The following is a 13,320-nucleotide window of genomic DNA, read 5'->3' as shown; positions in this document are numbered from 1 at the left end:
TAAATTAGGGAGAATTTACATCTTTATCACCTTGGTCCTTCTTATATAAGAACACTATATGTCTTTCCAATTGCATAAATCTTCTTTTATTTCTTTCAGTAGTTTAAAAGTTTTTTTCATATTATTTGTATTAAACCTGTATCCGATGTTCTAAATTTTTAGCTGATATATAGTAAGTGGGATCTTTTTATCTATTTTCCAAGTCATTTCAGTTAACATATAGAAAAGATTGATTTTTATATCCATTTAATAACCAATAGTTTTATTGAATTCCCTTTATTTTATACTGTTGTATGGGGTTTTATAAGTTTAAAATCATGTTACCTGCACATAATAAATGATTTGCCGTTTCTTTTCCAATATTTATATATGTTATTTCTTTCCCATGTCTAATTTCATTGGCTAGTACCTCCAGAGCAATATTAATTAGCAGAAGTGATCATTGACATCTTTATCTAAATCCTTACAGCAATGTAAATTAATGGTTCACTGTTAAGCATGAGATTAGTTTTTAGTTTGAGATATGTATTAATATTTCTTTATCATATTGGGAAAGCATTCATTTAGGGCATCTTGAGTTGGGTCAGCACTAGTGAGAAGTTTTTCAGGAGTAATGGATATGGAGAAAGGACTTAAGAAGCATAGAGGCACCCTGAACATTCATTTATTTAGTCAATCTTTATTGAACACATTATTTCCCAGGAACTCCTCTAGGCACAGGGGATACAGCAGTAGACAAAACAGTCAAAAATACTGCCATTATGAAGCATACAATTTAATTGAGAAGTCGGGCAACAAATCAGATGAATAAGTAAAATATGTATGAAATTAGACTAGTGATATGTTCTAAGAGGAAATATAGTGGGAAAGAGAATAGGAAGTGTTGAGAATGGGTGAGAAAAGGGAAAACTTGTAAGTCAAACTACCGTTTCCCACGAAGCAGGACTGAGAATACAGTTAAGAATACAGTTACCTACCCACACAATAATTTGGGTTGGTAAACATAGCCGTAACCACTTTTTGAAAACTAAATGGTCCCTATAAATTAACTATAACTTCACTACAGAATATTTACCTTTAAGAATTAGGATTTTCTGGTTGTAATAAAAGCCAAGAATCTGACAATTTGTGAGAGAGATTGTTGAGTCAGAAGGTTACATTTCAGTACATAATACTAAAGTCTATCAATATCAGTGCTTCTAAGATAAGATCCAGTGCCCACCAGTAGTACCTGCTGCTTTCAGGCAAGTAACACATAATCCAAAAACTTTCATTATTCATGTTCAAATTTTTATTAGAAAGAAAGAACAGGCAGGTGGGCCACACAATCTTTTGTGCCCCAAATTTTGAGACGCACTGCTCTGCTGTGGCCCCTTCAAATCTTATTTCAGCAGGACTGTTTGATAACTACAACCAAGAATTTCCCAATCAACTGCCAATAACTGATTCACTTTGATAGAGAGAAAGCCTTATAGTGTGTGAAGTATAAAGCAATTCATACGCAAATGAATATATATAAATTAATACTGGTTCGAAACTTTTAATTTCCAATTATATAAATGTTTATTGATGAGCTCTTAACATTTGCCTTTTGTAATATCATTCTAGGTTTTTTGGAATGTATTATTTTCTTTTTTAATATAAATGTATTTATCTATTTATTTAATTTTGGCTGCATTGCGTTTTCGTTGCTGCACGCGGACTTTCTCTAGTTGCGGCGAGCACGGGCTACTCTTCGTTGCAGTGTGCGGGCTTCTCATTGCAGTGGCTTCTCTTGTTGTGGAGCACAGGCTCTAGGCATGTGGGCTTCCTAGCTGTGGCTCGCAGGCTAAGTAGTTATGGCTCGCAGGCTCTAGAGCGCAGGCTCAGTAGTTGTGGCACACTGGGCTTAGTTGCTCCAAGGCATGTGGGATCTTCCCAGATGAGGGCTTGAACCCGTGTCCCATGCATTGGCAGGCAGATTCTTAACCCACTGAGCCACCAGGGACATCCCTGAAATATATTATTTTCTTAGAAATAGACCAAAGAATGTCAGAAAACACTACCCTGGAAACTTCATAAATATTACAGTGTGAAGAACCCTCCGCTCAGGACACAAAGTTGATTTCTCATACATCTTAGGAACATTTGGTAAAGAACGGCAGATACGCATTAATTCATTTTAAAACGTTTTTGCATGTGTTTAGTTTTTGGTCCGCCTTGTTGTAAAAGTAGAATTGAAGGCAACTACACAAGACTGTAGTATTCAGAATTATTCAGATGTATATCTCGATCTTGAACATTCTCATTTCTCATTCTATAATTAAATGAATGTGATATACAAACTTACTGTATTTATAAGCAGCCACCCCTTTTCACCACTGTGCATTCCAGAAAAAACATATCATCAACAGGGTCACATTTTTCCATTAGGTTTTTAATTGTGGGTTGTATTCCTGAGTCATACACAACAGCAAAGAAACTACTATAAACTCTATAATGATAGCAATATAGTGAAATTATGTTTCAAGTGCAATAAAATGGGCACTGTTATACTGTAAACACTAATTGTTTAAAATATGGTGCCAAAAATTTGAACTATACACTATCATAAATTTGATATCAAAAACTGGTATGCTAACTATATAGTGAGCATTAATTACATAATTACTAACTTTATTTTCAAATCCTTGAAGGCAGAGTTTGCCTTTTTCCTAACCCCAGTGCCTGGCAGACACTAAATAAATGACATTTGACTGACCATTTTAAATTAATTAATTAATCAATTAATTAAAAGGAACATTAAGGAAATAAAAAGAATCCAAATCGGAAAAGAAGAAGTAAAGCTGTCACTGTTTGCAGATGATATGATACTATATATAGAGAAACCTGAAGATGCTACCAGAAAACTACTAGAGCTAATCAATGAATTTGGTAAACTAGCAGGATACAAAATTAATGCACAGAAATCTCTGGCCTTCCTATACACTAGTGATGAAAAATCTGAAAGTGAAATTAAGAAAATACTCCCATTTACCACTGCAACAAAAAGAATAAAATATCTAGGAATAAACCTACCTAAGGAGAAAAAAGACTTGTATGCAGAAAATTATAAGACACTGATGAAAGAAATTAAAGATGATACATATAGATGGAGAGATATACCATGTTCTTGGATTGGAAGAATCAACATTGTGAAAATGACTCTACTACCCAAAGCAATCTACAGATTCAATGCAATCCCTATCAAACTACCACTGGCATTTTTCACAGAACAAGAACAAAAAATTTCACAATTTGTATGGAAACACAAAAGACCCCGAATAGCCAAAGCAATCTTGAGAATGAAAAACGGAGCTGGGGGAATCAGGCTCCCTGACTTCAGACTATACTACAAAGCTACAGTAATCAAGACAGTATGGTACTGGCACAAAAACAGAAAGATAGATCAATGGAACAGGATAGAAAGCCCAGAGATAAACCCACGCACATATGGTCACCTTATCTTTGATAAAGGAGGCAGGAATGTACAGTGGAGAAAGGACAGCCTCTTCAATAAGTGGTACTGGGAAAACTGGACAGGTACATGTAAAAGTATGAGATTAGAACACTCCCTAACACCATACACAAAAATAAGCTCAAAATGGATTAAAGACCTAAATGTAAGGCCAGAAACTATCAAACTCTTAGAGGAAAACATAAGCAAAACACTCTATGACATAAATCACAGGAAGATCCTTTTTGACCCACCTCCCAGAGAAATGGAAATAAAAACAAAAATAAACAAATGAGACCTAATGAAACTTCAAAGCTTTTACACAGCAAAGTAAACCATAAACAAGACCAAAAGACAACCCTCAGAATGGGAGAAAATATTTGCAAATGAAGCAACTGACAAAGGATTAATCTCCAAAATTTACAAGCAGCTCATGCAGTTCAATATCAAAAAAACAAACAACCCAAATTAAACATGGGCAGGAGACCTAAATAGACATTTCTCCAAAGATATACAGAGTGCCAACGAACACATGAAAGAATGCTCAACATCATTAATCATTAGAGAAATGCAAATCAAAACTGCAGTGAGATATCATCTCACACCAGTCAGAATGGCCATCATCAAAAAATCTAGAAACAATAAATGCTGGAGAAGGTGTGGAGAAAAGGGAACACTCTTGCCCTGCTGGTGGGAATGTGAATTGGTACAGCCACTATGGAGAACAGTATGGAGGTTCCTTAAAAAACTACAAATAGAACTACCATATGACCCAGCAATCCCACTATGGGCATATACCCTGAGAAAACCATAATTCAAAAAGAGTCATGTACCAAAATGTTCATTGCAGCCCTATTTACAATAGCCAGGAGATGGAAGCAACCTAAGTGTCCATCATCGAATGAATGGATAAAGAAGATGTGGCACGTATATACAATGGAATATTACTCAGCCATAAAAAGAAACGAAATTGAGTTATTTGTAGTGAGGTGGATGGACCTAGAGTCTGTCATACAGAGTGAAGTAAGTCAGAAGAGAAAGACAAATACCGTATGCTAACACATATATATGGAATCTAAGGGGAAAAAAATGTCATGAAGAACCTAGGGGCAAGATGGGAATAAAGACACAGACCACTAGAGAATAGACTTGAGGATATGGGGAGGGGGAAGGGTAAGCTGTGACAAAGCGAGAGAGTGGCATGGACATATATACACTACCAAACGTAAAATAGATAGCTAGTGGGAAGCAGCCGCATAGCACAGGGAGATCAGCTCGGTGCTTTGTAACCACCTAGAGGGGTGGGATATGGAGGGTGGGAGGGAGGGAGACTCAAGAGGGAAGAGATATGGGAACATATGTACATGTATAACTGATTCACTTTGTTATAAAGCAGAAACTAACACACCATTGTAAAGCAATTATACTCCAATAAAGATGTAAAAAAAAAAAAGTAAATAAATAGTCATCTTTCTCCCGGCTCTTTAGTTCCAAAAAAAAAAAAGGAACATTAGAAGGTTTGCTTAAAGCCTAGATTTTTAAATAATACACCACATAATCAGAAATCCATATATGTGGAGACTGCTTACATTTTTTTATTGATAACAATGTGGTGTAGCCCTACTTACATTAATACAAATATACTCTAAAACAATTTAATCAACTTAAAGGTAGTTATAGGCCTGATACTAGCCCTCTATCAATTTTTAACAGATCAATGAGAAAACTACCATTTAACAGACTGAATATTCCAGAGAGCTGCTTAATATGTGCTTTCAAGGTACATGCTGACTAGGAATAGCCAAAAATCAAAATTGCGGGGCTTCCCTGGTGGCGCAGTGGTTGAGAGTCCGCCTGCCGATGCAGGGGACGCAGGTTCGTGCCCCGGTCTGGGAAGATCCCACATGCCGCGGAGCGGCTGGGCCCGTGAGCCATGGCCGCTGAGCCTGCGCGTCCGGAGCCTGTGCTCCGCAACGGGAGAGGCCACAGCAGTGAGAAGCCCGCGTACCGCAAAAAAACAAAAAAAATCAAACTTGGTTTTACCTTGCTGATGACTCTTAGATTCAGTTTCATGAATTAGAATGGAATTCTCACAGGTGAACCCAAACAAACCCATATTCCGATTATATAAGTAGAAATTTTAGAACAGTTCTGGGTCCTGGGATTTTCAGAATTCTAAAAATGTTCTCTCTTGGGGGACTTCCCTGGTGGTCCAGTGGTTAAGAATCCGCCTTTCAATGCATGGGACGCAGGTTTGATCCCTGGCCTGGGAACTAAGATCCCACATGCCTCAGGGCAACTAAGCCTGTGAGCCGCAACTAAGATCTGACACAGCCAAATAAATTAAAAAATAAATAAAAATGTTCTCTCTCTCTGGTAGGTATAATTTGTGTTAAGCCCAAGTAACTCTTTTGGAAACTGAACCACCCTGGGAAGATACATCTGAGTGTATGAGTGACCTACACCTGTGTAACAAATCACCCCAAAACTTAACAGCTGAAAACAACAGTGTGTTCGGCCACCACTCCAAAAAACTACTTTGATAAGATCATGATTTTATTAAAATTAATGGATTAGAGATAGAGAAAATATGGTATTATATAGATTTTTTCAAAATTAAGTAAATACACATTCTAGAAAGCATCTATTAACCTAAATAAACTAAGTTGTTTAGCATAAAATCCCGTTCTTCCATTTTTCTGCAAGATCACTGTGGTTTCATAACCTCCTGGGATCGATTCACACGGAAGTTTGCTGTTTTATAAGTCTGTCTCCCGTTCTCAAATGAACACCTACTGGCTGGAAAAACAACAACGAACGTTTTTGATCCGGTGGGTCAGGAATCCGGGCACAGCTGGGTCCTTTGGCTCAGGATGTCCCGCAAGGCTGCTTCAGCATGTCGGCTGGGGCTGCAGTTACGTCCAGACTCGGGGAGAAGTTCCAAGCTCACCCGAATGGCTGGTGGTAGGATTCCGCTCCTGCAGCCCGATCGACGGAGGGCCTCAGGTCCTCCCTGGCTGTGGGCCTGAGGCTTCAGTTTTCTGCCATGTGTGCTTCCCCGTGGGTCAGCTTACAATACGGCAATTGGCTTCCATCAATGTGAGCAAATGAGAGAAAAAGCGAGGGTGATTAAGAAGGAAGTCAGAATCCTTTAGTTACCTTACCCTGGAAGCGATACCTGAGTCACACTGGAGGGGACGGGATTATACCAGGAAGTGGGAGTCAGCGGAGGCCCTTAGAAGCTGCCCCCCACGCTGTGTGCGTTCCAAAGACAGCCTCAGAAAGGTACGTGGTAACTCCCTTCTTTATCACTCTCTGCGGAAGGAAAAATGACCGACTACACATGGAGGAATCACCCGGTTGTTTTCCCAGCTGAATGAATGTCTGCAGTTAGGTGACCCTCAGCATCCGGTAGACAACAGTGAGGTGCTACTTCTGCCTCTTGATAACCAGTGGAGAGGCCTTGGTATCTTCCAGACAGTGCCTGATCACCCTTTCCCAGAGCCAAACACAGTTCAGACTGAGTCTAAGGAAGCTCAAAGCGGTTCTTACAGAAAGATTCGGGAATAGAACTGGTTTGGGAACTTAGAGCATTCTTTTCTTGTTCTAGCATGTATATATATATATATCTATATATAGATATATAGATATATAGATATATATATGTATGACTGAATCACTTTTCTGTACAACTGAAACTAACACAACATTGTAAGTCAACTATACTTCAATTAAAAAAAAAAAAAAACAGCCAGGCTTAGAGAATGAGACTGTAATTCACTAACTTTTAAATTGTTGTCATTGTTGTCACCTGATGTGAACTTTATATTTCCTGTGAATATAATCTCCCCAAAGTCCAGTCTCAGGAGTCTTACATTTTAGGTAGAAAAAAATATAAAAACCAGACTGAAAATTTTTCCAGAAAATACTTCAAAATAATGTGTTGTTTTGTATTCCTAATTATTCATTTATAGTTAAATATATTAAAGCACAGGTTCATTTCAATGTCAACAGCTATAAATCTAAAAATACTTTTCTTCTATTAGGTTGTTTACTATGTCATTGGCTGATCTAACAGAAAGGAATCTAGATGGACATTTCCCCAGTGTGGCCTTAGAAAACGGCAGGAGGTCTGCAAAATGCCAGAGCAGCCGCCCAGGTTTTCCCAGGAACAGCAACGATTCTGACAAGAGTGTTGATTACAGCAGATCTCAGTGTTCCTGCAGAAGTTCAAGTTCTCACTACGATTATTCAGAAGACTTTCTCTCTGAATGCTCAGAAACCGCGGCTAAAAAGAATTATTTAGAGAAGCCTGTAGTGAAAGGAAAAAAGGAGAAGAAAAAGTATAATGTTTCTAAAATCTCCCACCCTAAAGGTAAGAAGCAAAACTTCCCAACCAAGACCAAATTTCTGGTTATAATGACATTATTATTTAATGCACTACTATCTGAAGTGGTCCATATTCAGTTTTATTGTTTTTCCAGATTGTAAATCATACACATTATAAGTGAATTTTTATAGAAGGAATGGGAAATAGAGAAATTAAGGATCATTACAAAATAACAGAAAGTTAGGCTTAAAACATAAAGCCTAGCCCTCTTGCGGTTTTTAGTTAACAGGTGGACTTGTTACAGACTACCACAGTACTTGGAATTCACTGGCCTCTTGCCTTTCATCTCAGCTGAAGAATCAAGGTTTCAATCACCAATGAAATGTAAATATCTGTCTCAGCACCCCGGGAAGATGGTCTTCGCATCCGGTGAGGCATATTGGCAAAGATGCTCTTTAGAAACAAGGATGGTTCAAGAGGCTGTTAATAATGTCATTTCCTTGTGGGTTTTAAAAGTACTCCATCGGCTCCTAACTGTCTGAATTGGGATTAGCTTTGCAACATCCTAGACCTCTTCACTCCCCGCCCCCTGCCCAGGCAGTTATTATTCCCAGACAGGCAATCCTAGGCTTATAAATATTCCCTACGTAGAAATAGCTGGAACTCTTTTTCCACTGTGACCATCAGAACTGCCCAGTCAGTAGCTGGAAAATAATTAAGAGCCTACTCTAACTGGAGCACATGTAGTGTCACATTTACCCAGTACCTGCCTCCCATCCCCAGCCTGCCATGACCAGCTGTGCCTAGGACCCCCAGTGAAGATCTAGAATCTTCAATTGCCCTTCTTCCCAGCTGTAGAGCAGGGATTCTTCGTCTAAGACCCACATCTGCAAACCCCAGGGAATCCTTTGCATTTTTGTGTGTATTTATTTGCATTTGTGAACTTTCTAGGGAGAAGGACCCATAGTTTTCATCCAGATTCTTGGAAGGTTAACAGCCCTTTCTCTGGAGAGGTGGGAGTCCCGCACATCCTGGCAAGGCCCAGGGCAGAAGACTCTGTCATGGGAAGTCTGTTCGGGCATTTGTAGATATAATCACAACAGCACATACATCATGGACAGGCTCTACAGTCATACTCCCTCAGCCACATTTGAAATTTACGGAACTCTGAAAACCAAACGTTTTTTATATCTTTGGCACCAACACTGATTTGGCAACAAAAACCTGATTTGAACTGACATGAGATTCATCTTTATTTATTTCACTTTGTGCAAAATATAATCATATAAATTTCACTACAAAAATATTCATTACAAAAACAAAGTGTGATGTCCCCAGCCCTACTGGGCGTACTTTGGAAAATACTATATATGCATCACGAAGAATAAACCCCCCAAAATTCAGAAACAGTTTGGCCCCAGGGGTTTATGACAAGAAATCCTCAAACGATATACTACGTCTTACATGGAGTCTGGGCTTTTGTGGGACTGCGTGAGAATGCAGTTAGCATTTATAAAACCATTTCTACAAGAAACGAACTGTATTTTGAGTTCTAAGCACCTTATAATTTGACTTTTAAAAACTGATTCCTCATTTATTTATTCCACAAATATTTATTGTGTCCTTTATGCAAGATACCTGTTCATAAATTGGGAGCAGCCTAAATGAACTGTCACTTCACAGGGGACTAGAACCTAAATTCCATGATCCGAGTGAGGGCTTGCTCTCCCTTGGGTACGCTTTCGTGTATAAATACTCTGAAATTATTTTAAGCAAATCTTGGCTGCATCATTAACCCAAATTATATGTCCCTGAGGATCCTCGTACTGGTGTATGATGACCTTAAAACACTCATTGTAACATCAAACTTTGTCACAGAATGATAAAAGTGTCTCTTGGTTTATTCTTTTATTCTTTTGTTCTCTCCCAGCTCATGTTTTGCAAGTGTTTGCCAAAAAAATTTAATCAGCAAGTAATTGATGAATTAATGCTGGGTTAATGTAATTCTAAGCAAAAAAGCGTTACGTTTTAGCCAGTGCAGTCCATTCTCCAGTGAAGGTTCAATTTCTGTTCAGCTTTCTTATATATAAAAGTAGACCTCTGACCCTCAGGGGCTGGTAACACTGGATCAGGAACCACCACTACAGACCCAGAATTCACTCAAGAATAGTAACATCAGAGATTATTTTCAATTCCCATCTTAGAAAAGCAAATTTTATAGCAGAAAAACATTTCATAGAGAAAAATTATAGGGATAAAAAGAGGACTTCAGTATGATAGGATATTTGCTCTGGTCAGATATTGGAGATTTATTTAAATCAATGTAAATAGCGAACAATATATTCCTATAATTTGATTTTTCTTCCTTTTGTAGAAAAATGTACTTTCAGAATTCCTTCAATTATATATCCCTCCTTGATGTGTTTTGTCAATACAGTGCTAAACTATGTGATAGTCATTCCAAAACTGGTATACAGAAAACAGTTATTCTACTGCATTCAATTGCTCTGGACAGCTTTTGCCCTGTTGTCTTTAGTCGGGGGAAGGTGGAAGCCCTGCGGTGGGGTTGAGGGGATGCCCTCTCCAACACTAATGCCAGGGCTCTGGAGAACAGGAAAGGGAAAGGCCTGCCTTTGAACCTCTTCTTACCCTGGTCCTTGAAGGGAGTGAGCTACGTCTTTTAAGGTGACCTGGAAGACAGAGAGAACCTGGCAGAGGACAGAGCCAGCGCCAGCAGGGACGTGGCTCAGGCTAAGGACCAGAACCAGACTGAGGGTGTGGACGACTTCGCGAACAGAATGGGACCGAGAGACCAAAGAGGAAAGTGACCAGGAGACGGGGCTACGACGGGGCCAGGGAAAACGGGTGAAGAGACAGCATGGGTACAGCAGTGAGACAGGAGGACAATCGTGCTTTTAAAAGGAGGGGCAGGGGCTTCCCTGTTGGCGCAGTGGTTGAGAGTCCGCCTGCTGATGCAGGGGACAGGGGTGCGTGCCCCGGTCCGGGAAGATCCCACATGCCGCGGAGCGGCTGGGCCCATGAGCCATGGCCGCTGAGCCTGCGCGTCCGGAGCCTGTGCTCCGCAACGGGAGAGGCCGCAGCAGTGAGAGGCCCGCGCACCGCACACACACACAAAAAAAGGCGGGGCTGAGGATGAGGATATGCACCTGGGGAAATGGACGGGCTGGAGCCGGTGAAGAGGCGAGTGCGCGGCTGTCCTTAGGTCTATTCAAAAGAACACAGTTCACTCTTTGTAGTAGGAAGCATGCCTACTCTTAAGCAATGAGAAGAGTCCCTTTTTGGCTAACATGGACTTAAATGTACATGTTTTTGGTGAATTAAGTGTTTTAGCTTAGTGGTTTAACAATTAGTTATCTTAAGAATAGCTAAATCATTCAGCTAAATCTGCCTTATTGTGTGAAATGGGACAGAAATTGTAAGCTTTACCATTCTTACGTATAGGTTAGGATAATGAGATATAAATCTTTAAGGATTAAACCCTATTTCAAGTTTCCTAACCTTTATTATTATACAAGCATGCATGACATATATAGTATGGATTCATTCTACATCACTCCAATGCAAGTGGGATATTTACCTTCCTGAAGCAAAACAGTCTGGTTCATTCTCTCACACGCACCCACTAGGGTAGGTAAGACACTGAATCTCAGTTATGTTCGGGGAATGAAGGGCGTATGGGGGGCCTTACACAGACAAGGACGTTTGGGGAAGGGTCTCTGGCCCTTCCATTTTCATCACGTCTGTTTCTTGTCCAGGCCCATGTGATCCTTAAAAGGCTGACACCTCCTGTTTTCGAAGCACCCAGGCCCTCGGTGCACATCTCGACCTGGGGCCTTGGCCAGTGCCCCATGCCCGTGGGGTTTAGTCCCCACTCATGCTGACTCTGCCCTCCCATCACTCGAGTCCAGCATGAGGTGGGGACACAAGCCTCCAGTGCCCACGGAACCCACCACCCCTCATCCCTCCAGGCTCAGGAGAATCTCTTTCTCCTCCACGGTCACACCACCCAAGAGCTGGAAGGCATTACAAGTTGGGGTCAAGTTCAATCATGCCGGACATGGTGTGGAGCCTGAGAGCCCTCAGCCACCCCTGTTTTCATCCAGCCTGATCCACACTGCCTGGGTCTAGAACTCCCCCAGCCAGTGCCCAAGGTATTAGAGTATCCGGCCTGATACAACCACAGACACCCTTCTCTGGCCTTCTAGTAGGTGTCTTAAGAGTCTGACCTCTGCTTCCCAGTTTTCAGTGTGCTCAAAAGTCTATTCCAAGATACTCAAGTGTTCAACCATAGCCCCTACTACATTGTTCCCAGTGGGAAAATAAAAACCTCTGGAGGCATAGTTGTAAAGACAGTCCATTGGTTATTGATTTGATACTGATCCTGTGATCATTGTGAAATCTGTGTGGTCTGTCATGCTCAAGATTCACATGCTTTATCCTCAGAAAGCATCTTCTGTTTCTGTTGACTCATTGTTTCCATCACAGGCAGAAATGCCTTTCCCACCACCTAGACCAAACATGCTAATAAGCCATGTCTCAGATGATGTGTCCACACTCGGCCAATAGCTTAGGGTTAGGACTCCAATGACACTGGCCACTAAGAGCCTTTCTCTCTCCACGATGAGGACAGTATTTTTTTCAGATTCTAGAATCCAGTTTCAATCTCTTTCTTTCTCAGAGTATAGATATACTAATATGTGCACATGCACACACACATATAGTTACATACACAGATGCACATATGAATATCATACAGATGCACATACAATACATATGGGGCAGTGACAAAGGTACATAGACGTGAGTCTGTCTCACCACTTACCAGCTGTGTGCCCATTGATAAATGACATCACTCAGCACAGTTTTTTCATCTTTAAAATGGGATAATAATACAATGAGGTTACACATACATTTGACATACTCGAATTCGGTTACATAAGCTTCGTGTAATATCGTTTAGATGCTTTTTATTCAAAATAGACTGCCAAATGCAAACTATCTAACTGGTTAATTTAGTGCTCACCCAAAAGTAACAGGAAAAACTGGTTGTGTTGGGTTTATTGAGAGATGGAATCCTTATATGAATACTCTAAGCAGTTTAATGGCTTTTTAAGGTTCTTTTTAAATATATGAGATCATCATATATATAACATTAGGCTCTAATGTTACACTGTGATTGCCTTGTAACGTTTTGTTGGAAGAATTACGTCAGATAATCTACATAAAGCATTTAATTCAATGCTTCACATATGGTAAACCCTTAGTAAATGTTATCGAGTATTATGATTTTCAGTATACCTTTTATGATAGAAATAAGTACAGGTTTTAGAGTCAGAGAAGACCTGGTTTTCAGTTCATTTTATGTCACTTTGTGGTTATGTAACCTTTGAAAAATGACTTATAATCTCCAGCTCTAAAATAGACTACTACTGACGTTAAAGGATTGTATTAAATGGGATACCTAAACATAAAGTACCCAGCCTAAAGCATGGGT

At 39.9% G+C, this 13,320-nt stretch overlaps 1 protein-coding gene across 1 annotated transcript in view; it reads left to right on the top strand.

Annotated features, from left to right (window-relative positions):
* Positions 1-13,320, top strand: part of LCA5L (lebercilin LCA5 like) — a gene marked incomplete at its 3' end in the record, with an annotated part of 39,965 nt that overhangs the window by 13,113 nt on the left and 13,532 nt on the right. Inside the window, exons 3-4 of the mRNA XM_079922284.1 lie at positions 7,522-7,850; positions 8,088-8,234. Of these exons, the coding sequence (XP_079778410.1) occupies positions 7,532-7,850; positions 8,088-8,234 (466 nt within the window). The 5' untranslated portion in view covers positions 7,522-7,531. The remainder of the gene's footprint in view (positions 1-7,521; positions 7,851-8,087; positions 8,235-13,320) is intronic.

This window comes from Stenella coeruleoalba (genome assembly GCF_951394435.1).
Source record: "Stenella coeruleoalba genome assembly, chromosome: 5".
Lineage (NCBI taxonomy): Eukaryota > Metazoa > Chordata > Mammalia > Artiodactyla > Delphinidae > Stenella > Stenella coeruleoalba.
The sequence above is the reverse complement of the archived record's forward strand: the minus strand, read 5'-3'. Positions and strand labels throughout refer to the sequence as shown.